At 43.7% G+C, this 26,669-nt stretch overlaps 1 protein-coding gene across 4 annotated transcripts in view; it reads left to right on the top strand.

The window, feature by feature from the left end:
* The window catches only part of LOC139409262 (breast cancer anti-estrogen resistance protein 3 homolog), an 83,566-nt gene that overhangs the window by 49,471 nt on the left and 7,426 nt on the right, over positions 1-26,669 (top strand). For 3 of the 4 annotated variants that reach the window (XM_071154152.1, XM_071154148.1, XM_071154149.1), the window contains one exon: positions 22,426-22,554. In XM_071154152.1, coding sequence (XP_071010253.1) covers positions 22,426-22,554 — 129 coding nt within the window. Of the gene's footprint in view, positions 1-3,521; positions 3,779-22,425; positions 22,555-26,669 lie in introns of those variants that run through there. The other variant, XM_071154151.1, reaches the window with a different exon arrangement.

Raw genomic sequence — 26,669 nt, 5'->3', positions numbered from 1 at the left:
CTGATAATACTAGTAAATCTCTTGCTAATCTGTTGTTATCCTATTCTTTTCAGGAGTTGAATTAAAAGACGTGCCAATATGCTTTCCATATTGTATTTTTATTATCCATTGTAGTTTTCCAAGTCTAAAAGGACAGACATTACACACTGTTCCTAGATCTTTTATCTAGAAATGACCAAGAGAAAAAACATGATGTTATATGTGATATATCAATGCAGCACACGTGGCACTGGTCAATTATGCTCTGTGCCAGCATTAGTGTTGTGTGTCTCACGTTTCATCATCAGTGTTGTCATCATCAGTGTCACACTGTGTAGAGAGGAAGCCAGCCTGCCTTACCTAATGTATTTTTCTACATTTATGAGCGATTTGGGTGCAGCAGAATGGAACCCAGCATTTCTTAATGGCTCTTGGGTAATTACACCCCCCAGGTAGTGGCCCTCCTGGCCCTTTCCCTATCCCACTGCCGTTACCCCAACTGAGTTGGTGTTTGAGTTTTTGTTCTAAAGGTGTTGCGATAGGTTTGTTAATGGTGAAAGCAGAGGCTGCGTTTAGACAGGCAGCCTAATTCTGAACTGTTTTTTTTTTACACTAATCGGTCTTTTGACCAATCACATCAGATCAAAAGACCAATTAGTGAGAAAAAAATATCAGAATTGGGCTGCCTGTCTAAATGCAGCCAGAGAGGCCCACTTAACAGATTATTCACTTTGCATAGTTTAAGAGTGGCCATTTTATAAGTTTATTTATTTATTTTATTTCACCTTTATTTAACCAGGTAGGCTAGTTGAGAACAAGTTCTCATTTGCAACTGCGACCTGGCCAAGATAAGGCATAGCAGTGTGAACAGACAACACAGAGTTACACATGGAGTAAACAATTAACAAGTCAATAACACAGTAGAAAAAAGGGGAGTCTATATATACATTGTGTGCAAAAGGCATGAGAAGGTAGGCAAATAATTACAATTATGCAGATTAACACTGGAGTGATAAATGATCAGATGGTTATGTACAGGTAGAGATATTGGTGTGCAAAAGAGCAGAAAAATAAATAAATAAAAACAGTATGGGGATGAGGTAGGTGAAAATGGGTGGGCTATTTACCAATAGACTATGTACAGCTGCAGCGATCGGTTAGCTGCTCAGATAGCAGATGTTTGAAGTTGGTGAGGGAGATAAAAGTCTCCAACTTCAGAGATTTTTGCAATTCGTTCCATAAGTGCGGATTGCTCCCCTTTTTAAGAAAGCACCTGCAAATAGCTGAGCTGTGCATTGCAGACATTCATTCTCACAACTCTGCATCGTTAGTCAGCCAGTTCTCTCTCTCCCTCTCCTATAGTTTAATCGTATCTCTGATTCATAGGGCTGAAGCAAGCCAGTCCTGTGAGGCTGTATTTGCTATTTATTAAAGCAGATTTCCAACATGGCTTTTTTCCACCTTCCTGTAACAGGTCGTAAGTTTCCTTGAAGTTACAGTATTTCAACTGACAAGTGAATTAAGGAGGATTTTACACACACAATAGGATGTCTGCTGATGTCATGGTATTGGAGGACCAAGAGAAAGAGCTAAACAGCCCATCATCATCCATCCAACCAAACATTCCCGGAACAGCTGAGAGCCCAACATGATGCTAATGAAATGGGGATGGAAATTCCTGTAGTTGTTGGAGTGCTTGGTATTCCACTCTGTTGGCATTACTGGGGAGACGGACAAAAAGTGGTCGTGTGTGGCTCAGTTGGTAAGAGTGTTAGCAACGCCAAGGTCATGGGTTCAATCCCTTCAGGGATCACGCATACATCATGTGATGTACAATGTGTGAAAATGATGTAAAATGATGCATGCACTGCACTGTAAGAAACGTGGATAAAAGTGTCTGCGAAGTGGCATTGCTTTGAATGAAGACATATATTTTGGTCATGCTCTGTTATACTCCAACCATCTCTCCACAGCCAGGAGTGCTGACTGAAGTTAAGTGGCCTTAGCATTAAGAGACACAGAGAGATACAGCTCTGACCCCAGTGAATAGTTATCCTGCCACTCGTCTCTCCTGTTCCCCTCCTCGGTCCACATCTGAATGCTCTACATTCTTCTCAGTGGTTGTTCCGAGAGACAAATACAGACTAATGCTTAGATTTAATCAGATCAAGCGTTAACCAGCGATAGCCCACACCCACATAGTTTATGTTTTGGCGGTGTGAGAGGTGTAACTGCTTCGGAGCTGTCAAAACGGTGAGCAGATGCTCTTGATCATTGTCACGAAGCCACAACAGTCCCATTTGCGTTAGAAGTTCAGAACAGGAAAGTTTAGGCTTTATAGAAATAATGAGGATTTCGAACAGCCTAATCAAGGTGTAGATTACATCTCACATTCCAGGGTTCAAACTTGTAAAGAAGGCCGCATGGGATTTCTCTTAATGTGACTCTGTGCAGCCAATGGCAATGTCCGCTTTAGGTGTAATACCAGGAGCCGCTTGTAGATTTGACAGCTCTAAAGCAGTTCCACCTCAGACACCGCGAAACAACTTCTATGTGGAGGATAAAACAGATCTGATTGAATAGAGCCTTCAGAAACCAGATTATTTCCTTATTTGTCTCTTCAACAACACAGGTTATGTCCGACCTGACTGATTTAAAGCTTAGTTTTATATCACTTTTATTCTCAACTGCAGATATTTTCACCTATTTGACCTGGATTTTGTTGCATTACACACATCTGTCTTCCTTTGTAGAGGGTTTCCTATTTTTCTGAGATGAACAGAACAGATGCATCTTTTAATTTAAAACAAACCAAAATACCTCCATAGTTTAAAACACCAGTATGTTAAAAGAGCAGAAGAGGCTCATAGAATGTGTGTGGTGATGGTGTGTTAATCAGAGCAGCACTGTTGGTAGGGGTAGGGGGCTTCAAAAACACACAGCAGCTTCTCTCTTTCACTCTCTCTCTCAATCTTTTACCCCCTCTCTCTGATGGTGTGTTAATCAGAGCAGCACTGTTGGTAGGGGTAGGGGGCTTCAAAAACACACAGCAGCTTCTCTCTTTCACTCTCTCTCTCAATCTTTTACCCCCTCTCTCTGATGGTGTGTTAATCAGAGCAGCACTGTTGGTAGGGGTAGGGGGCTTCAGAAAAACACACAGCAGCTTCTCACTCTCTCTCTCTCTCCCTCTCTTTTTCTCTCTCTCGCTTTCGACCTTCTCCATCTCTCTCTTTCTCTCTCTCTCTCTCTCTCCCTCTCTTTCTCTCTCTCGCTTTTGACCTTCCCCATCTCTCTCTCTCTCTCTCTCTCGCTTTCTACCCCCCCTCTCTCTCTCTTCTCTAAACTCAGCCAGTGGTGAGAGGGGGTTGCTGGGGGTTAGTCTTAGTAGAGCCAGAGGCAGTAGAGGTAGAGGTAGTTCCCTCCCAGCTGGCTAAGATTTCATTTGCGGAAGAGCAAAATCACATGGGGATTCCAAAGCTCCATACATGGAGCTCCGGGACTGAGTGAAGCAGCATGGTGTGGTGTGTTCACTGTGTAGCGCACAGAGAACAGAACTGCTTCGACTGAAAAAGAGAGAGACTAGAGAGAGAGAGCCACAGAGTGAGCTGCTACCATGTTCACACCCCTGGTGCGACAGAAGTGAATGCTATCTGAGAATCTCTGTAGTTTTTGAGACAGTTTTTTGGAGTGGCTTTTACTGTGAGAGGGGTGAGAGATGTCGGAGAGATGCAATGTTCTGAGGACCTTAACTGCAGCCCTGTGCTGCTTTTACCAGAAGAGCTCCGTCATCGGGGCCAAGGTGAGTGACAGACAGACAGGTATTGTGTCACCTGTTCACACAGTAGCATTCACATTATAACATAATCAGTGTATTGCATGTTTTAAACCCAGGTAATCTGAATGGCATGCGCTGTACTTCCTGTAATTACTTCTGTACTTAGTGAAAGGAAAAGTCTCTGATTTGTCCCCTGTAATCTTACTCTTAAAAGCTTTGTTTTGGGCTAACAGGCTTATCCGATGGTCATTTAAATGAATCATCAGTTGCTCCTTTAAAAGGAGGCTTTATCCTTGATCCCTTACTTTAGCCTGGGTATTTGGATGTGATGAATGTGTCCTCTGTGGACTGTGGGAGTGCTTAACATGTTTTTTTTTCTCACAATCTATCGTGTATTAACTGGTCCATGTGGATTGTTTCTCTGATGTGGGATAGAGAGGACTTTTACTTTCTTTTTGTGTTTTTCTATGCTCTGTGCTGCCTGGCCCATATGTCTGAGTCAAAGCTTTAAATAGCCTAGTCAGTGGGTGCTAGTTGGTTTTTATTGTCCCAACCAAGACATGCTGTTTAGATATATGACTGTTTTCATTATAGTAAGTGAAGACGTCTGCCAGACACCCCACTCCATGTGACGACTTTCTGGAGCTGGAGAGTGATGCTAAGCGTGTTTGTGATTCGTTATTGTGTGTGTGTGTGTGTGTGTGTGTGTGTGTGTGTGTGTGTGTGTGTGTGTGTGTGTGTGTGTGTGTGTGTGTGTGTGTGTGTGTGTGTGTGTGTCTGACTGTGACTGTGACCTTGCACTCAAATAAATGTGTGAGATCTCATCTGTAAATATCAGTGTATTTGAGTTAGCATGAATTCACATTCCATTAGCTTGTGTTTTTCAACCTGGACTCAGGAATAGAGGTAACATAGTAAATATAAATATGTCTCCCTCCATTTAGTATGATAGGTTACGTTGCGTATGGTATATATTAATTTGTGGATGTCCATCATCCATTTCGTATGGTAAGTTATGAATTACAATTTGTATGATATATTACGAATTGCAATTCATATCATATATTACGAATTGCAATTTGTACAATATGTTATGAATTACAATTTGTTGTAGCTAGCGTTAGCTAGGTTAAGGTTAGGGGTTTAGGGTTAGGGGTTAAGGTTAGGGTTAAGGTTAGGTTAGGGTTAGCTAACATGCTAAGTAGTTGCAAAGTTGCTAATTAGTTAAAATGCTAAAGTTGTCCGTGATGTGATTCGACCACACATTTGGGTCCTGTCCAACCTCCCCCTTAAGCAACCTTCTGTCTTATGTAACCATACCAAGTGTAACATATCATACTAGTTTGAGTGTCACAGATTCACATGTACTATGTTACGTCTTTGAGGTTAGGCTGGGTTATTTAAACGCTCTTTTCACTTTCCTTTGTCCAAAGTAGGACTTGTTTTTACGCTGTCTCACTGAAGTGTTCTGCCTTTTATGTCATCAGAGGGAATTGTTGCAGTGACATTAAGTGAATTGATGGTGAGGCTTGAAATAGTGAGGCCCTATATCTGTCCCAACCGTGTTTATGGAAGTGACGTGGGCCTGTAACTCCAGAAGGGCTAGGGGGTCATGAGATGGACCAAAATTCTGACATTATTAATAGCCATTATCAGTTCTGATAATTATTCTTGGCTGGCTGAACCCCTTGTACAACCCCCTGTACTGTACAGTACTCTGTAATAGAGCTTTCCTTTGTATATGCACATGTACAATATTTAATTCAAGTGGGTTGTAATAATAGCTGCAACAGCTAAACTGTATATGAGTGAAAAGCTTGTAGATTGAAGTGACGTTTCCCTGGAGGTCTACTGTCCCAAAGCTCATCAGTGTTAGCCACAGGGAGATCAGGCCCATCATCATCATCATCATCATCGTCTACGGTCTCTCACACTCATCTATCAGCAGGAGGTAGGGCTATTGATCTCTCGCTCTCTTTTCTTCTGTGAACCTCTCTCATCATCACCCATAGTGGAGAATGGCATGTTTTGTACAAGTCTATGATCCATCTGACTATCATCTTAAGGGGAGATATTTCCCCCAAAAATAGCCCACAATTTGTGGTTCCTCGCGTCTGAACCTAACGGACCCCAGAGAGTCCGGGAAGTCTGCTAGCTAAGACATGGGCTCTGTTTTGTTTGGCCCAGGCTTAAAATAGCTCTAGGGGTCGTTCGGACAGGCTGGTCTGTGTGTGGGGGTCGGAGAAGGGGGTAACACAGTGGGCAGTGTTGGGGCTCTGGTGCATGGGGTCATTGAAGAGGGAGAGAGAGAGAGACAGAGGGAGAATTACACAGGGGCCTGTGCTATGTGAGAGGATATAGGCCAAGCTACTGTAACTACTGAAAGACATCTCACTAATTTCCTTTCCATGAAAACAACACCCAACTGCAGCTTTAGACTTAGCACTATTAAAGGACCCAGGCAGCTCAGCAGCACAGCTGGGAGTGGAGGACAACCATGTAGAGCCAAGGATCTGTATGCTGAGGGTGCAAAGCCCACACACACTCTAGAAGGCCAGTGTAGATTAACAGGCTTGCTCACTTACATACATCACTCATCTCTATTAACACCCTATACTGATGCAATATGCACTGTCCCATTATAACACACACATTATGTTCTTCAATTTATTTCCGTTCAAAATCCTATTTTCCCTAACCCTAAACCTAACACGTAACCCTAACCCTAACTTCTAACCCTAAACCAATCACTAGCCCCTTACCCTAACTGTAACCCAAACCTTAAACCAAACCCCTAAACTTAAAATGGCCTTTGTCCTCATGGGGATGTGGGAAATGTCCCCACGAGAGAGAATTTCCATTTTTCACTATCTTTGTGGGGACTTTTGGGGATTGTAGGTCCACACAGGGATAAAGGATAGAAGAACCAACCAACCAACCACACACACACACACACACACAGCTCTCCACGCAGAGGTTTGAAGCTGTGTAGAACAGCATGGGAGTGAGGTGCAGTGTCATCACATCAGCCCCCTGACAGAAGCAGTCTGAGGTGCTCAAACAGCATGGCTGAAGCCCGTCCATCACTATTAGTACCTAACGTCATTACAGACAGGTGTGTGTCAAATCTCTGACAACTTACTCTCTCGCTTCAATTAAGCCTGCTGCTGTCTGACCAACAATTCCCTATCATCTCAATCCTGTTATTTCTCTATTTTCCTGTTTCTTTCTTTCTTTCTCTTGTTCTCTTTCTTTCTATCCCTTAGGTATTTTTTCGTTGTGTACTCCTCAGCTCCCTCTGTTTCAACCAGGGAGCCTCCAGCCCCTCCGTGCCATGGGGTTAAGCCTGTTCTCTCTGTAGTTCAACTGCTCTGCGCTTGAGGAAACATTAAAGATGACCACCCCCGGTCTCTAGTGATCTGGCCCAGCTGCCTTGGGTCCCTCCCCAGGATGCCAGCGCTGGGCTGGGGCCTGAGTGGAGCCCTGAGTGGTGCGCTTTGGGGAAGTGGGGCGGAGTTAAGAGAAAAGCCCCAGGAAGGTGCTGATTTAACGCAGCTACGGTGGACTCAAAAGCACATATTATTCTACTCTATCTAAACAATAAGGTCTTACAAATGGCCAAAAAAACTCTGTGAAGGAAGCTTTAATCTTTTAGATAGTGACAAGTTAGACCACCGATGAGAGCCATGCAGCTTCGGAGAAATGTGGGCATTAAGGATGAGTTCAAAGCAGCTCAGTGCCTCCTCCATATCCATCACTTCCCATGCTTTCCTGTGTGGATTTGTCCTGCTACTGGGCATCATATTACCAATATGTTGATGTGGATGAACAGAGCTATGGAGCCATGGAGCCCAGTAGTCATAAACAGGAGAGGGGATAATGGATGGTCAGTGGACTGCAGTAGGTCTCCTGAGGGGCCTCAGACAGAGATAGGATGCTGATGGACCGATCAGTTTACCCCTACACAGGAAGGGTGAGCCCACGCATCAAATCACAGATGAGTGATAGAAAGGCCATGAAAGCCCATTAACTACCCCCGATCTTCCTTAACCTCTGGGACTGATGGTGTCCTCCTCTCATCGTGTCAGTGTATAAGTCAATGTTATTTTCAGCGGCAACCCGGAACATGGCCGCGTGATCAAAAGCTTAATAGGAAAAGCTTTATAGCTGTAGGGTCCACTGAGCCTGGTCTGAGACCAGCCTCTTTGACAACTGATGCAACTGAGGAGTATTTCTGTCTGCAATAAAGCCCTTTTGTGGGAAAGAAATACTCATTCTGATTGGTTGGCCTGGCTCACAAGTGGGTGGGCCTATGCCCTCCCAGGCCCACCCATGGCTGGCGCCCAGTCATGTGAAATACATAGATTAGGGCCTAATTATTTATTTCAATTGACTGATTTCCTTGTAGGAACTGTAACTTAATAACATAGTTGAAACTGTTGCATGTTGCATGTTGCGTTTGTATTTTTTCTTCAGTATATATTCTATTTTATTCTGATAAATAATTCATACTCACAGAGATGAATATGGGGCAAGGTCATGGCGGTTCATAATCATAATCTCAAAGACAAAGCTCAGAGGTTCCATAGTAAGCCAGAACCCGGTTAAAACCAGGGGTTGGAAGTGGTTCAGGGAACAGAACCCAAAAACGGAAAATAACAAACATAGAAAACAGGAATAGAACGAGAACCGGGAACAAAAGTGATCTGTAAAGTTCCAGAACAGAACAGTTATTTAAAAGCATGGGAACCGGTTAATAACGTTCTTTAATGTTTTGGCCATTTTTATCCAGTCCCACAAAAAATGCAACAAAGCGCCTATGCAAAGCCCTCCCTATGTGAATCAGAAACCTTTTCCAGCATCTGCCTGCCAGCTGAAAATCTTTTCCAGGTGTGTATGTGTAGGCTACCAGCCCCTTCCCCTCCAAAGCATAGCTGTAACCTACTCAAATAACATTGTATTTGTCACATGCTTCATACACAACAGGTGTAGACTATCAATGCCATGCTTACTAAAAGGCCCTTCCCAATGCAGAGAGAAAAGAAATAGAGAAATAGAAAAGTAGAGCAAGTAATAATAAAAGTAATAATAAATACACAATGAGTAAAGATAACTTGGCTACATACACAGGATACCAGATTCAAGTCCCTGTGCAGGGGTACGAGGTAATTGACTAGGACTAAAGTGACAGTTAATAAACAGTAGCAGCAGCGTATGTAATGAGTCAAAAAAGTTAGCGCAATAAAGGTCAATGCAGGTAGCGCAGGTAGCTTTTTGGTTAAATATTTAACTAACTATTTAGCAGTCATATGGCTTGGGGGTAGAAGATGATCAGGGCCCTGTTGGTTTCAGACTTTGTTTATCGGTACCGCTTGCTGTGCAGTAACAGAGAGAACACTCTATGACTTGGGTGGCTGGAGTCTTTTTAGGGTCTTTGTCTGAAATCGCCTGGTATAGAGGTCCTGGATTGTAGGGAGCTTGGCCCCAGTGATGTACTGGGCCGTATGCACTACCCTCTGTAGCGCCTTGCAGTCAGATGCCAAGCAGCTGCCATACCAAGAGGTTATGCAGCCAGTCAATATGCTCTTAATGGTGCAGCTGTATAACGTTTTGAGGATCTGGGGGCCCATGCCAAATCTTTTCAGTCTCCTGAGGGGTAAGAGGCATTGTCATGCCCTCTTCATGACTGTGTGTGTGGACCATGATAGATCCTTAGTGATGTGGACACAGAGAAACTTGAAGCTCTTGACCCCCTCCACTACAGCTCTGTTAATGTATTTGGTATTTTATTAGGATCCCCATTATCTGTTGCAAAAGCAGCAGCTACTCTTCCTGGGGTCCACACAAAACACGAAACACAATACAGAATGACATAATACAGAACATCAACAGACAAGAACAGCTCAAAGACAGAACTACATAAAACATTTTTGGAAATGCACACGTAGCCTACATATCAATGCATACACACAAACTATCTAGGTCAAATAGGGGAGAGGCGTTGTGCCTCGAGGTGTTGCTTCATCTGTTTTTTGAAACCAGGTTTGCTGTTTATTTGAGCAATATGAGATGGAAGGAAGTTCCATGCAATTAGGGCTATATATAATACTGTATGCTTTCTTGAATTTGCTCTGGATTTGGGGACTGTGAAAATACCCCTGGTGGCATGTCTGGTGGGATAAGTGTGAATGGGGATCTGTGCTCTGCCCTTTGATTCCTGTTGTTCTCGATCAGCTTCTTTGTCTTGCTGATGTTGAGGGAAAGGTTGTTGTTCTGGAACCACACTGCTAGGTCTCTGGACCTTCTCCCTATAGTCTCATTGCCGTCTGTGTTCAGGCCTACCACCGGCGTGCCGTCAGCAAACTTAATAATGGTGTTGGAGTCGTGCGCGGTCACTCAGTCATAGGTGAATAGGGACAACAGGAGGGGATTAAGCACGCACCTCTGAGGGCCCCCCGTGTTGAGGGTTAGCGTGGTGGATGTGTTGTTGCCCACCCTCACCTCCTGGCAGCAGCCCATCAGGAAGTCCAGGATCCAGTTGCAGAGGGAGGTGTTCAGTCCCAGGGTCTTTATCTTAGTAATGAGCTTGGAGGGCACTATGATGTTGAAAGCTGAGTTGTAGTCAATGAACAGCATTCTCACATAGGTGTTCCTCTTGTCGAGGTGGGAAAGGACAGTGTGCAATAGAGATTTTGCTATGTGTGGAACTGTTGGGGTGGTATGCAAATTGGAGTGGGTCCAGGGTGTCTGGGATAATGGTGTTGATGTGAGCCATGACCAACCTTTCAAAGCCTTTCATCACAGAAGAGTCATTTAGATAGGTTACTATGGGCACAGGGACTATGGTGGTCTGCTTGAAACATATAGGTAACATATAGGACACTTGCCAGCTGGTCAGCACATGCTCTGAGTACGCATCCGGGTAATCAGTCTGTCCGTGCAGCCTTGTGAATGTTAACCTGTTTAAAGGTCTTACTCACACCAGCTATGGCGAGCGTGATCACACAGTCATCCGGAACAGCTGGTGCTCTCATGCATGATTCAGTGCTGCTTGCCTTGAAGTGAGAGTAGGCTTACGTCACTAGGCAGCTGTGGCTGGCTCAGTGTGGTTGTTTCCTGTAATTCATGGCTTCTGATTGGGATATGTATGTATGGTCACTGTGGGGACGACGTCATCGATGCACTTATTAATGAAGCTGGTGACTGATGTAGTAAATTCCTTAATGCTATCGGATGAATCCCGGAACATATTCCAGTCTGTGCTAGCGGAACAGTCCTGTAGCTTAGCATCCGCTTCACCGGATAACTTCCGTATTGGACACGTCACTGGTATTTCCTGTTTGAGTTTTTGCTTGTAAGCAGGAATCAGGAGGATAGAGTTATGGTCAGATTTACCAAATAGAGGACAAGGGAGAGCTTTGTATGCATTTCTGTGTGTGGAGTAAAGATTACCTAGTTTCTAGTTGCACAGGTGTCATGCTGGTAGAAATGAGATAAAACGGATTTCAGTTTCCTTGCATTAAAATCACAGGCTACTAGGAGAGCCGGCTCTGGATGAGTGTGTACTTTTTTAGTTATGGTGTATACAGCTCATTTAGTGAGGTCTTAGTGCCAGCATTGGTTTATGGTTGTAAATAGACTACATAGAGCTACAAAAAAATATAGGTGTAAACTCTATTGGTAAATAGTTTGGTCTACATCAGTGGTTCCCAAAGTTTTTATGGTCCCGTACCCTTTCAAACAGTCAACCTCCAGCTGCATACTCCCTCTAGCACCATGGTCAGCGCACTCTCAAATGTTGTTTTTGCCATCGTTTTGTATAATCATTTTTCTCTTTATTTAACCCTCTTACATATAAAACCTTATTTGTTAATCGAAAATTGTGAATAACTCGCTACAGGTTAATGAGAAGGGTGTGCTTGAAAGGATGCACATAACTCTGCAATGTTTGTTGGGTTGTATTGGAGAGAGTCTTAAATCATTATACACACACATTCTGTGCCTGTATTTACTTTTCATGCTAGTGAGGACCGAGAAACCACTCTCACATAGGTACGTAGTTGCAAAGGGCATCAGTGTCTTAACTGCGCAATTTGCCGAGGCAGGATACTCTGAGCGCAGCCCAATCCAGAAATCTGGCAGTGGCTTCTGAATAAATTACATTTTCACAGAACCGCTTGTTGCAATTTCGGTGAGGATCTCTTGTTCAGATATCATTAAGTGGACTGGAGGCAAGGCATGAAAGGGATAACAAATCCAGTTGTTTGTCATCCGTTTTGGGAAAGTACCTGCTTATTTGCACACCCAACTCACTCAGGTGCTTCACTATATCACATTTGCCGTAAGCTTGAGTTCATTTGCACACAAAAAAAATCATACAATGATGGAAAGACCTGTGTGTTGTCCTTGTTAATGCAGACAAAGACCTCCAACTTTTTAATCGTAGCCTCAATAGCCTCAATTGTGTTCCGCACAATGAATATAGTTGCGGAGAGGCCCTGTAATCCTAGATTCAGATCATTCAGGAGAGAAAAAACATTGCCCAGATAAGCCAAAAAAACATCACCGAGATAGGCCAGTCGTGTGAGAAACTCATCATCATGCAAGCAGTCAGACAAGTGAAAATGATGGTCAATAAAGAAAACTTTAAGCTCGTCTCTCAATTCAAAAAAACATGTCAATCCTTTGCCCCTTGAAAACCAACAGACTTCTTTATGTTGTAAAAGCGTTCCGTGGTTGCTGCCCATATCATTGCATAGTGCAGAAAATACACGAGAGGTCAGGGGTCTTGCTTTAACAAAGTTAACCATTTTCACTGTAGTGTCCAAAACGTCTTTCAAGCTGTCAGGCATTCCCTTGGCAGCAAGAGCTTATCGATGGATGTTGCAGTGTACCCAAGTGGCGTCGGGAGCAACTGCTTGCACGAGCGTTACCACTTCCCTAGGTCTCCCTGTCATGGCTTTTGAGCCATCAGTACAGAGACCAACATGAGCAGCAGCTACGTTTGGCTACTTACGGACCATTAGTGGTAGACTGCGGGAGAGTAGCAGGTAATGTGACTCTCTCCTGCGGGAGAGTAACAGGTAATGTGATTGGATGTAAATTATTTGACCAGGCTACCTGTATTTGACATTGTGTTGTTTTTTCGCTGAACACTGGTTTAATTTTATTTTTGGCAGTGAAACGAGGCTACTCCGGCGAGAAAAAAACCTCACCCGAATGTATAGCCCCGTTGGAAAATATAAATGGACTGTTTGAAAATACTGGTATTTTTAAAATTGTGAATCACATTTTTATTTGGTGTACCCCCGATGGCGCGTATCTCAGTTTGGGAATACCTGGTCTACATCTTATCCTTCATGCCGTTTTGTCCTACCGATGCATAGAAAAACCAGCTAGTTGTATATTATCCATGTCCTTTTCCAGCCACGACTCTGAGAAACATAGGATTTTACAGTTTTTCAGGTCCCATTGATAGAATAGTCTCGAACGGAGCTTGTCCAGTTTGTTTTTATGTACTCGTCGACGTAGTTTTGTTAAGGTGCCCACACGTCGGCCTCTCTGGTCTGGGGTGAGCAGTATGTCCTGCGCCTCCAACTCGTTGAAGTAGAAATCTTCATCCCAGTCGAGGTTGGTGATCGCTGTTCTGATGTCCAGAACTCTTTTCTGTCACAGGAAATGATGGTGGAAACATTATGTACACACAAAAAAAAGTTAACAACAAAACACACAAAATAGCAGAATTGGTCAGTTGCCTGTAAAACAGCTGCTGTCCACTGCAGCATCATTCTCAGCCCTACTGATAACACAAGCATGATTCAGAAGATATTTTTATTAGAATGTGTTCACTTTTAAATTCTAGTTAGGGATACTACAGTTATCACATTTCATATTGGATTTATTAACTACAAATAGGTAAGATGTGTTTTTAATTCTGGTGCCACTCTGCACACACAAGCTTGTTAGCTAGCTAGCCTCTCTGGTCCAGAGTTAAGCCAACGTTAAAGTTCAAAGGAATTCAAAGTTCCTCCATAGAAGCCACTCCTCCGTAGGTATAATTCCGTGGGCCTAATTCAGATAATGCATGTCATCACAAGATGCCCAGCGCTTTAAGCAAAGCCTCTTCTTCCACCCTCTCTCACTCATCTTGCACCCTACACTTGTCTTTCCATCACACATGTAAACAACTCATTGAGCTATAGCCTTCCAGCTCCATAGCGAGCCGCTATATCCGTACCGAATGATTGGTGAAGTAATTCAATGTCGAGCTAAATGTAAAAGAAAATAAATGATTTCAGAGGTTTAAAAGGAACAATTTAAACCGGTACTTTTTGGGGGATTTGAACCAGTTCAGAACTTGATTTTGCTGGTCGGAACAGTGGATCGGAACAAAAAAAAGTATGGTTCTGTTCAGAACAAAATGATTGGAAAATCATTTTGGTTACAACCCCTGGTTTTAACCCAGAGAGATTTACTTCTGACGAACCGCTGCAGTTCGCATCATCTGGAGCAAGAGCTGGAGGGGCCAGCTCTCTGAGGAGAACCCACTAAACACATCCCCATTTCCTCAAGTCATTAAATCACACAATGAACCTGAACCATGTCCAGTAACTCACAGCCATGCCCTCAAAACAAACAAATGACTGTGTCCCATTTTCATCTGGAAGGATGGCACTTCTGCAACTATCCCACTGTGTTTGGCTCTGTATCCTTCTGGAGGTTGTGTCTTTTAGCTAGCAATCTGGATGAAGATGACAGTAACACATCTTAACTGTTTTAGGGAATGGCAGCAGGGTAATGTGATGAAGCCCAGCCAGAGATATGCACTCGATGCAATCATGGTTGAGAGTCCGTCTAACATGGATGGGTGCTTTCCATGATGATGACATGGACAGTAAAGAGAATGTCTTTAAAAAGCCACCCCATGATCAGTCATGCAAATGTGTGAACATTCAGGCATAGGGCAGAGGGAGTGAGTTGAGCCAAAGGGGTAAGTTGAGCCACCCTTGTTTCTAGGAAACCATACACAAAATGTATCATTTGACCGAATATTTAGGAAGAGATCATCATTTTGTGTAGTCTGCGAAGGAATAAACCACATGGAGAAAGTGGTAAGCAAGTTAGGTAAAAAAAAATCACTAATCACTAAGTCAAATTCCTTTGTGTTATAGGTTTCATGATGCTTGTATCTAAACCAAAGTAGATCATTTTAAGATTGTTCCATACATCAGTTGGGGTCTCTATAAGCTTCAATATGAGCTCCTAAACCTAGCATGAAAGTGCATCCTTGTACCTGTGTGGGCTAATATAAACTCAGCAAAAAAAGAAATGTCCTCTCACTGTCAACTGCGTTTCTTTTCAGCAAATTTAACATGTATAAATATTTGTATGAACATAAGATTTAACAATGAGACATAAACTGAACAAGTTCCACAGACATGTGACTAACAGAAATGGAATAATGTAGTTACCCTGATGGAGGGATTAACTATGTCCATCGTATCATCAGGCTCCTCAGGAGTAATTATACCAGAGCTATTTTTAAACTCAGGTTAAGAGTTGATTTCCTCAATGGACAGCTATGTGAACCAGGGCCTGCTGTAATTCTTCAACATTGTAAAGTGGTTCCTCAGTGCTGTTGAAAAGCCACGAGATGCCAAGAAAATCTACTTCAGTTGCAGTGGAGGCTGCTGAGGGGAGGACAGCTTATAATAATCGCTGGAACGGAGCAAATGGTATGGCATCAAACACGTATTCTATACCATTCCACTGATTCCACTCAAGCCATTACCATGAGCCCGTCCTCCCCAATTAAGATGCCACCAACCTCCTGTGTTCAGTTGGCGTCAAGTTCCCCATACCGCTATAAAACGGCCTTAATTCAACTGGGCTAAGTGTTGAGGGGAGGGGGAGAAGGAGCTCTGTGAGTGTGAATGGAGGTTGAAGGTCTTTGGTAGTATTATGTAATGAATTGAAAAAAGGAAAGACAGAAGCAAAGACAAACAGCTCCTGGAAAGATACTTTTCCCAGGCTGCTGTCTGGGTATGGAGTGTCTGGTCACTGTAATTCTGTGGCTTAAGGGTGTTGGCTGGGTCTACAGACTGTTGACAACATGGAGAGAGTATGCCTGCCTGCCTGCCTGCCTGCCCTGCCTCGGGCCATCCTTCAGTACAATGCCAGTGCCCTCAGTGGTTATTTCAGGCTGTGATCCCCTGCTTGGGCCTGGGATTGTAAGTCTCTATATATACATGACATGTATAAATACCCAATGGGTGGAGATGGAAGGATGAGAACTTTTCCATACTGGGCAAAACTTTCACCGCTTTATGAGTTATAACTACTTCATTTTTAATTTCAGTGAGATTTTTTAGAATTTACATTACATCATTGACATAGTGGCCATAGGCTATGTTCGCTTCCTTTTCTGTGGTATTGCAGGGCCATGTGGTGCTGTGGTATTGCAGGGCCATGTGGTGCCGTTATTTCAGGGCCATGTTGTGCTGTGGTATTCTATGTAATATTGCATTGCACACTATTCAGGCCTGTCCAGATGAAAGATATTTGAAGCAGTAGACTGACTGTTTTTTAGGCGGTCAATGTCTTATTATACTCTTCATTACTTAGTTCAACGACTGACCTGTTGTATCATCTGGGGGTACACGCCAAAGCATGCCAGCGTCTTTATCACAACGACACGGGACAGTTCTGACACATGACACACATACATACGGTGGCCATGGTGAACAATGGGTTCACCCTGGCCACAGTATCCATGGGAATAACATATATGGTACTGGGTCATGTGACAAACACATGTTGATGCCTCAAAGCCTGTGACAGAGGCTAATGCTCGAGCCATAGATATGATTCTGGTTGGTTGTTCAGGGCAGTAAAATACCATACTGGCCTGTATTGTTATCCTATCCTATTCTCTATTCTCACTGGATGGCATCAATATCAAATCAAAGTGTATTGGTCGCGTACACAGATTAGCAGGTGTTATAGTGAAGTGCGTGTTACATTTCCAACACTGCAGTATAATGTCGCGCACACGTGACTAATCAAATACGTGACTAATCAAAAACATCAAAACAAGACATCAAGAAATAACAATCCAAAGTACATAAATATGCGGTGTGTATAGACAGTATATCATCTGGAAAAGAAAATAGTATGTAGAGCAGTAGGTATATTAGGATGAGCTATGTTGAGAATACAGTATATACATACACAGTGAGTAAACAACAGCATATTAACAAAATACGAGGTAACCAGCGTTCAATGACTCTATATACCGAAAAACAATGTTGCTCACATGGAATGGCGTGCTTTGAGCACTACCGAAAAGTGTTATTATGCATGTGATAAATGTATGCCATATATTGCATTTGCTATAGGCCTATTGTTTACGTTGGTGACACTTTGATATATCTATAACTTGCAACTGTTTAAGTCTATCAAAAGTGTGTGAGTTTGAGCATGTGTCTGCTAGGCCTATGGACATAAAAAAAGATTGATAGGCAGCTTAAACTTCTTCAATTCCACCATGATTGGTTTAAAATAGACATATACATTTGTGAACAGCCATCCACAACAACTACAATATGTAAGGCGCAAATACCTAAATGAGAGAGCAGTAGTGTGATTCACATCAATGTGCTATGTAGATATCAATAATAATATCACCCCGTAGGCTAGACTACCGCTGTCGTCCTTATCTCTAGGCGTTTATTCAAGTTGGATAATCTTTGGATACCGACATTAGTCACACCATTGGAAGACATAGCCTGGTCTGTAGCCTACAAAAGCCCATTTATGCTCTTTTCCCGCAATCCATCAAAAGCATATTGTGTGTCATCATAGTGGTCAGTGACTTCTAATCAGACTCACTCAGGCGAAGCAAACTTAAATTTGCGCCTTTTTGAATGCTGATTTGAATGTCATTGAGAAAACAGAAAGGTGTCAACTATTTTTTTCCGCAACCATCCTTTATGAATTTAAAAGTAATCATCTAGTTTTTCTAAAGTATCTGTAGTTTGATTACAATCTTTTTGTTGGTAACGTAACAGATTACAGTTTTTTTTGTAATCCATTACATGTAATCTGTTACTCCCAAACCCTGCCCATGCTATTGAGGGTGGCACAGTTGCCGTACCAAACTGTAATGCAGCCCGACAGAATGCTTGCTCTCAATGGTGCATCCATAGACGTTTGCGAGGCCCCGTCGTTGTGGATGGGGTGGTGCTCCCTCTGTCTCCTGCAGTCCACGATCAGCTCCTTAGTTGTTTTTTTACGCTGAAAGAGAGGTTATTTCCTGGCACCACTCCGCCACAGCTCTAACCTCCTCCTTGTAGGCTGTCTCATCATTGTCAGGCCTACCACTGTCGTGTCATCAGCAAACTTGATGACTGAGTTATAGTCTTGCGTATCCATGCAGTCATGGGTGAACAGGGAGTACAGGAGGGGCTGAGCACAGGGGAGGATCAGCGTGGCGGAGGTGTTGCTGCCTACCCTCTCCAACTGGGGTCGGCCCGTCAGGAAGTCTAGGACCCAGTTGCACAGAGTTCAGAACCAGGACCCTGAACTTAGTGACGAGCTAGGAGGGCACTATGGTGTTGAAAGCAGAGCTGTAGTCGATGAACAGCATTCTCACATAGGTTTTCCTCTTGTCCAGGTGTACAGCGCCCCAACAGATCCACCGATGACGCAATCGCCATTGCCAAGAGTGTGCAAAGCTGTCAAGGCAAAGGGTGGCTACTTTGAAGAATATCAAATATAAAAAATATTTTCATTCATTTGTTTTTTGGTTACTACGTGATTCCATATGTGTAATTTCATAGTTTTAGTGTCTTCTATATTATTCTACAATGTAGAAAATAGTAAAAATAAAGAAAACCCTTGAATGAGTAGGTGTGTCCAAACTTTTGACTGGTACTGTAAATATATTTTTTTTACCCATATTTATCCCTTTTTATTTGGGCGATAAACTACTTACATAAAATTTAGCTGGTAAAAAAAGTTTGCCCCGTACCACCTTTCGATGATGCGGTCATATTATTGTAGTGTGTAGCCCAAACTGTTCGGACACTAGAGTCAGAAGTTGTCAGATCGGCATTACCGACTTCATACAAGTCCCGTGATGCTTGCAAAACGGAGAACGTCATCATGTTCGTGAGAGTCTCATCTTTCCACAGAGGGATCATATTAGTTTGTTGCCCAAATGGTTCGTACACTACAGAAGTTTTTGTGAGAAGACAGATTTTAGGGGTGTCTCCTGGTCTGACAAACATCGCTGTAGCTCTGCCTCCTTCCAACGCAGAGGCGGAAAGCGGTGGATGCAGTAGATTGAGACGCAGTCCATTTAAAAATATATATCTCTTGCTTAAACAGACATATTTTGATGGGGATTTTATTGTGCTAATTACATTTAGACTCTAGTTATGTAACATCCCCCTGGAGATCGTGTAAAACTCTTCACACTGCTTTACTGCTGTGATGAGGCTACGCTTGTTTCAACCACTATGGATAATTCTATCATTAGTTTTGACTTCTAGGCTTATAGCTTTCGAGGATATAGAATATCTGACTCTGGCTCAGCTTGAATGTGTTTGTGAGATGCCAGCTCTCTCGATCCTCAGCTTCCCCAGGGCTAGTGGGCCGTTTCTTGGGGAGCGTTGGGCCGTGCAGGAATCACACATGGCTGACAGGCTGTTGACAGCCTCCCTCGCCCAGGGTATGTTTGTGTGTGTCTGTGCAAGCATGTGTGCACTTCCACAGTAAAGCAGAGTGAGAGAGACGGCCTGCCAGCGAAGGATGCAGTGTAAGAAGAATATTCACTACTACTGTCATGACATTTACAAGACTTGTCTTTGCATACATTTCCCACCAATCTAAGTTTAGCATGCAGGCTATGCATATGGATAGGCTTATGCTTCAATATGAGGCTCTCTCGTCTTCTCTCGTGGACAGTCTCAGGCACAGACACCCATAGCCTCACTAGAGAAAGTTTAACCCTAGTCTTTGAAACATATAAAACCTATTTTAATCTGATGGGCAGCAGGTCCACTGTCTCTCCAACGGAACAGACAGACTAAATATATATATACACAGATATAAAACAGTAGCAGCAGCCCATAGCTGACAGTGATTCAGTCCACTTAATTAGCTCTCTGCTAGGTCGTTCCACCTCAAAAAGCACAAGAAAGAGGATTTCAACACCCACCATCTCAGATTGTTCTAGAATTGTTGATGTTGTTAGAAACAGATAAGATTAACATTCCTGTTAATAGGATGAGACATAAACCTAACAACTTCACTGAATAATTCCTCTGAATAGGAAAAAGAAAACATCACCAAATTCACTGAGAATACGTTACATAGGATGAAGAAATAATACTCTGAGCCGCAGCTCCATACTACTTGTCATACATAGGGAGCTGGTACTGTTTACTCTTGTTAGGGTGGAATTAGCGTGTGGGGTCTGTGGGTGGCTTTTCACAATTTCTTTGGATTCTTCATCTCTTACTCATTGTTAGAAACACGTTTGGTCCAAATCAGATGTTAGGTACTATATGTATTGAATATTATATGAATCCTATAAATGGCAAATTTGGGTGCAATGAATTAGCAACATTTCTCAGAGATCAAATTATACTTCAACAGAATAATGTTGCAGGAATGCTAATCTTATCTGTTTCAAACTACAGAAATGATTTCATAGCAATCTGAGATGGTGGGTGTCATAGCTTGTTGAATTGACATGGAACGACACTGCTAAAATAAATAGCTCCATATTACCTCAAGCTTGAGTTTCCAATGCTTACCCCCTCCACCCGCAAAAATAAAACACAATTTCCTGGAGCCTTACTTCAGTTTTATTTGGCATATAATTCTGTCGGCCACAACAGAAAACTAAAATTTACAGTCCTTCCGGATGTTCTCTCTGGGGTCGAAGGTGAACGCAATCTAACATATTTAGCCGTGGGTTAAACAGTGGAAACAAATAGCCTGTTAAGCTCGGCACAATACCGCGTCACTGCTTCTGGAAGTGGTCAGATAGGCAAAACACTGTGCATTCTGAACATTCCGCCAATGTTAATGAGGCCTCATGCTATTTTAGAAGGGGACAAATGGGTATATGATACTGTATGTTCCTGTCCTGTCCCAGTCCCTTAAAGGGAAAAAAACAGCTGTGAAGAGTTTCTGTCCCGAAGGCCATTGTCATATTACATCATTGTTGTTGATCAATGTTCATCTGTATTGTCAATATTCCCAGAAAGATCATTGTTGTAGTGTGCAGGGACAAAGATGTCACTAGGCAAGTAAGGTTAATGCAGAGGTTGTACACAAACAACAATTTATTAGAAAACCAAGTATAATATTGGTCACTGGAGAAAGGTATTGAGTTGATGTAACACAATAATCCTACTGGTCATCGCTCACCCTTAGGGTCAATGCTGAATAGCCAATCAACTCCCTCCTCCCACAACCTCCTCTACCTCCCCATCTCTTTATGAACCAGGTCTTGGCAGCCCCTAGTAATCCTCAGATTGTGTTTTGGAAAGTTGCAGGTTTGGTGCCAACATCTAAAATAACACAATGGCTACAGTAATTTCCTCCAGAGTCTAATCCTGCCTGCCATCTCCAGGGGGTTTGTTTAAAGAGCAACACAATTATAAAACATTATGGTGTGTGTTGTTCTGGCTGGGTCTACTGGACCTCTAGTTAATGAAGTAGAAAACTGAAGCTTGGTTTAATCCCACGAGTGGCGCCACAGGAGGGACATTTCAGTATCACTCTGATCATTTATCGACATAGATACTGGTATATTGTGGGCAGACTGAGAGGTTGCACAACAGGTTGACCAATCCCTTTTGTAATGTGTTTACAAAACTCAATGCAGGACAAGCAGCTAGCCTAGTGGTTGGAGCGTTGGACTAGTAACCGAAAGGTTGCCAGATTGAATCCCTGAGCTGACAAGGTAAAAATCTGTTGTTCTGCCCCTGAACAAGGCAGTTAAACCACTGTTCCTAGGCCATCATTGAAAATAACTGACTTGCCTAGTTAAATAAAGGTAAAAAAATAGTGTGTAGGTGAAGACTTATGATTGTGAAGGAGGATGGGTTTTGTAAATCATAGTGTGTCACAACAGCCCGGCATACTGGACTCTGTCAAATAAAATGAAAGTTTATTGGTTGTATACACACTGCACTCTATATGAGTGAGTGTGTCACAGCAGTCAGATGAGGGAGGTAGAGGTAGGTGTGTTGTGTTGTGTTCCGCCCTGAGGCCTCTCGCTGGGGCGGGGCAGAGGGGCGTGGCAACGAGACCAGGATATGACACAGCAGTCAAAGCAGAGGCAGGTAGAGCCCTCGCCAATTGCAGCCTTCGGCATGGTGTGGCTCTGGGAAATTACAGCCCAGAACACAAAGAGGGGAGGAGAGCCATGTATGACACATTGCTTACACAGAAAGAGAGGGAGAGAGAAAAAGAAAGAGAAAGAGAACGTGTGAGAGGTAGATACAGTAGAGGGAGAGTTACATTTAAAAGGTTTACCACACAGACAGGAGCAGACAGCCAGTGCAGTGCACACAGTGTGCCCTCTCAGTGCAGCATCCATGTCTGTGAGGATCCCAGTACTGAAAGAAGCTGTTGTTCCTGTCTATGTGCAGTTCTCCAGGGACAAGTACATAATGGAGGGCCCGCCGGAGAAACTACGCAAAGAGTTGGAGGAAGAGCTGAAAATGGCCAGTGAGGAGCCATGCAGCCACGCCTGGTACCATGGAGCCATTCCCAGACAGGTAACACACACACACAGACACATACAAAAATAAATCAAATCAAATTTTCTTTGTCAGATGTTTTGTAACAAACAGATGTAAATTGACAGTGAAATGCTTACTTACGAGCCCTTCCCAACAATGCAGAGAGAAAGAAAAGAGAGCAATAACAGAAAAGTAATAATAAATACACAATAAGTAACTTGAATATATAATGTACACAGGGTCAATGTGCAGGGTTACGAGGCAGTACATCTACCTCAATATAATAAAGTGACTAGGCAACAGAATAGATAATAAACAGTAACAGCAGCGTATGTGATGAGTCAAAAGACTTAGTGCAAAAAGGGTCAATGCAGATAGTTTGGGTAGATATTTGGTTAACTATTTAAATAACCACTTAGCAGTCTTATGGCTTGAGGGTAGAAGCTGTTCAGGGTCCTCTTGGTTCCAGACTTGGTGCATCGGTACTGCGTGCCATGCAGTAGCAGAGAGAACAATCTATGACTTGGGTGGCTGGAGTCTTTGACAATTTCTAAAGCTTTCCTTTGACACTGCCTGGTATAGAGGTCCTGGATGGCAGGGAGCTCGGCCCCAGTGATCTACTGGGCCGTATGCACTGCTCTCTTTAGCGCTTTGCGGTCGGATGCCGAGCAGTTGCCATACCAAGCAGTGATGCAGCCAGTGAAGATGCTCTCAATGGTGTAGCTGTATAACTTTTTGAGGATCTGAGGGCCCATGCCAAGCCTTTTCAGCCTCCTGAGGGGTAAGAGGTGTTGTCGTACACTCTTCACGACTGTGTTGGTGTGTTTGGACCATGATAGATCCTTAGTGATGTGGACACAGAGGAACTTGAAGCTCTAGACCCACTCCACTACAGTCCAGTTGATGTGAATGGGGGCATTCTCGGCCCTTTATCTCAGCTTTTTTGTCTTGTTGACGATCAGCTTTTTTGTCTTGCTGACGTTGACGGAGAGGTTGTTGTCCGGGCACCACACTGCCAGATCTCTGACCTTCTCCCTATAGGCTGTCTCACCACCGTCATCAGCAACTTAATGATGGTTGTTGAACAAGTAGTAAAGGAGGGGAATAGGCACACACCTCTGAATGGCCTCCGTGTTGAGGGACAGTATGGCGGATGTGGTATTGCCCACTCTCACCACCTGGGGGCGGCCCGTCAAGAAATCCAGGATTCACTTCCAGAAGGAGGGGTTCAGTCCCAGGGTCCTTAGCTTAGTGATGAGCTTTAGTCAATGAACAGTATTCTCACATAGATGTTCCTCTTGTCAAGGTGGGAGAGAGCAGTGTGGAGTAGAGAATAGAGATTGCGTCATCTGTGGATCTGTTGGGGCGGTATGCGAACTGGATTGGGCCCAGGGTGTCTGGGATGATGGTGTTGATGTTAGCTATGACCAGCCTTTCAAAGCATTCCATGACTACAGATGTGGGTGCTATGGGACGATAGTCATTTAGAAAGGTTACCTTGGTGTTCTTGGGCATTACAGAAAGGGTCAGGGAGAGGTTGAAAATATCAGCTAAGACACTTGCTAGCTGGTCAGCGCATGCTCTGAGTACACATCCTGGTTATCTGTATGGCCCTGCGGCCTTGTTAATGTTAACCTGTTTAAAGGTCTTACTCACGTCGGCTTTGGCGAGCGTGATCACACAGTCAGAACATGCATGCATGCAGTCAGAACATGCATGGTTCAGTGTTGAGTGCCTCGAAGCGAGCATAGAAGGCATTTAGCTCGTCTGGTAGGCTCGTGTCAACTTGGCAACTCGCGACTGGGTTTCCCTCTGTAATCCGTGATCACTTGCAAGCCCTGCCACATCTGACAGAGTGTCAGAGCTGGCGTAGTATGATTCGATCATACTCCTATATTGATGCTTTGCCTGTTTGATGGCTTGTCGGAGGTCGTAGAGGGATTTCTTATAAGTGTGCCGCTTCTTGAAAGTGGTAGCTCTAGCCTTTAGCTCAGTGCGAATGTTTCCTGTAATCGGCATATGTACATATGGTCACATTGTGGGGGCGTCGTCATAGTCATTGCACTTATTAATGAAGCCGGTGACTAATGTGGTAAACTCTTCAATGCCAGCGAATGAATCCCGGAACATATTCCAGTCTGTGAAAGTGAAACAGTCCTGTAGTTTAGCATCCGCTTCATCGGACCACTTCTGTATTGAGCGCCTCACTGGTACTTCTAATTTGAGTTTATCTTGTAAGCACGAATCAGGAGGATAGACTTATGGTCAGATTTGCCAAATGGATGGTGAGGGAGAGCTTTGTATGCGTCTCTGTGTGTGGAGTAACGGTGATCTAGAGTTTTTTTGCACAGGTGACATGCTGGTAGAAATTTGGTAAACTGATTTCAGTTTCCCTGCATTAAAATCACTGCTAGGAGCGCCGCCTCTGGATGAGCATTTTCTTGTTTGCTTATGACCCTATTCAGCTCGTTGAGTACAGTTTTAGTGCCAGCATAGGTTTGTGGTGGTAAATAGCCACACAAACATGCGCACACACACACACACACTCTCTGGAGGAACAACTCAGCTGCTGTTTAATGATTTATCATGAGCCTTATTTTAGCTTGGGTCAAAGGATTTTTGATAAGGTATTGTTTTTGCGGCCGGCGGCACACGCTGGCTCTTTGTGAAAGAGGATAGTTCAATAAGGAGATGGAGCTGAGCGAGGGGAGAGGCTTACCGTGAAACATGACTAGCCCAATGAAAGCATGCAGAGAGGGGAGGGGTTCCCGTGTTGCCAACAGCTACGACTGGGTATCCAGTTGCACACTTATTTCATTCAGGGCCCTGTCATTCCTGCTGCCTGATGGTCACCCACCCACTCTGTAGAGGAATCACAGCACTGCCTGTTGGTCATCCACCCACTCTGTAGAGGAATCACAGCACTGCCTGTTGGTCACCCACCCACTCTGTAGAGGAATCACAGCACTGCCTGTTGGTCACCTACCCGCTCTGTAGAGGAATCACAGCACTGCCTGTTGGTCACCCACCCACTCTGTAGAGGAATCACAGCACTGCCTGTTGGTCACCCACCCACTCTGTAGAGCAATCACAGCACTGCCTGTTGGTCACCCACCCTCTCTGTGGAGGAATCACAGAACTGCCTGTTGGTCACCCACCCACTCTGTAGAAGAATCACAGAACTGCCTGTTGGTCACCCACCCACCCTGTGGAGGAATCACAGCAAATAAAATAAAATAACATTTGTCACATGCTTCGTAAACAACAGGTGTAGACTGACAGTGAAATGCACTGGTGCTCTGAAAACATGACAACCAGGCAAAACCTTCCGCATACCCGCGCAGGGCAGGACAGCTGGGCAGACATAACCTTTTCCAAGCTCAATCAAACGTCTCTATAATGACATCCCAAACAATGCTTTGTTTGGTCACTCTGTGGATTACTGTGTGAATGGAGAGTCAGGGAGCTTAGACACTTTGTCTGGCAGTTCTTGTCATAAATATGTGAAAACTCCCTGAGTGTCTAGAGGTTTCCAAAAGGGAGCTTTCATTTATGTGGACTGCAGAGTGAAACCTACATGGCTGAGGGTGGGGACTTAGGAGGAGGCTATGACAGACTGTGACAGATCCCAGCACAGCAGCATCAGATCAGGGGGATGAGGAAGAACACTGATGACATCCTCACACCCAGGGCTCATCTCAAATGAGTGCCTGTGTACACAGAGCAGATTCATTCTCTGGCAGCTTGTCTGAAACTGGTTGAGCCAGATCAGAATCAGACAAATAAGGACAAGTCAACAACAGAGAGAAGTATTTATCTTGTCAGGTCCGTTCTACAGCACTGGCTGTATTGAATCCATGGTGTGAGGCTGTCAGTTTAACGTGCTGTGGCTGAATGAGGCTTGACACCCGCTGCATGGTTAATTGAAATGGACTTAATTTCAACCTTGTGCTTTCATCATTATCTCACTAAGAGCTTGTCACTGAGAACTTGTCAGTGAGAACAGAGTGGCCCTGGCACACACACACTGCGTCTGTGTGTGTACATACTGTAGTACTGAGAGCTCAGACCGCAGAGCTCTTTCCATGAAACTCAGCTTCAGTGAGGATGCTCAGTCGGTCTCTTAGCACACACACAGGTCTTAATCAGAT

This window comes from Oncorhynchus clarkii, chromosome 5 (genome assembly GCF_045791955.1).
Source record: "Oncorhynchus clarkii lewisi isolate Uvic-CL-2024 chromosome 5, UVic_Ocla_1.0, whole genome shotgun sequence".
NCBI classification, from domain to species: domain Eukaryota; kingdom Metazoa; phylum Chordata; class Actinopteri; order Salmoniformes; family Salmonidae; genus Oncorhynchus; species Oncorhynchus clarkii.
Note: the sequence above shows the minus strand (reverse complement) of the source record. Positions and strands in the feature narration are given on the sequence as shown.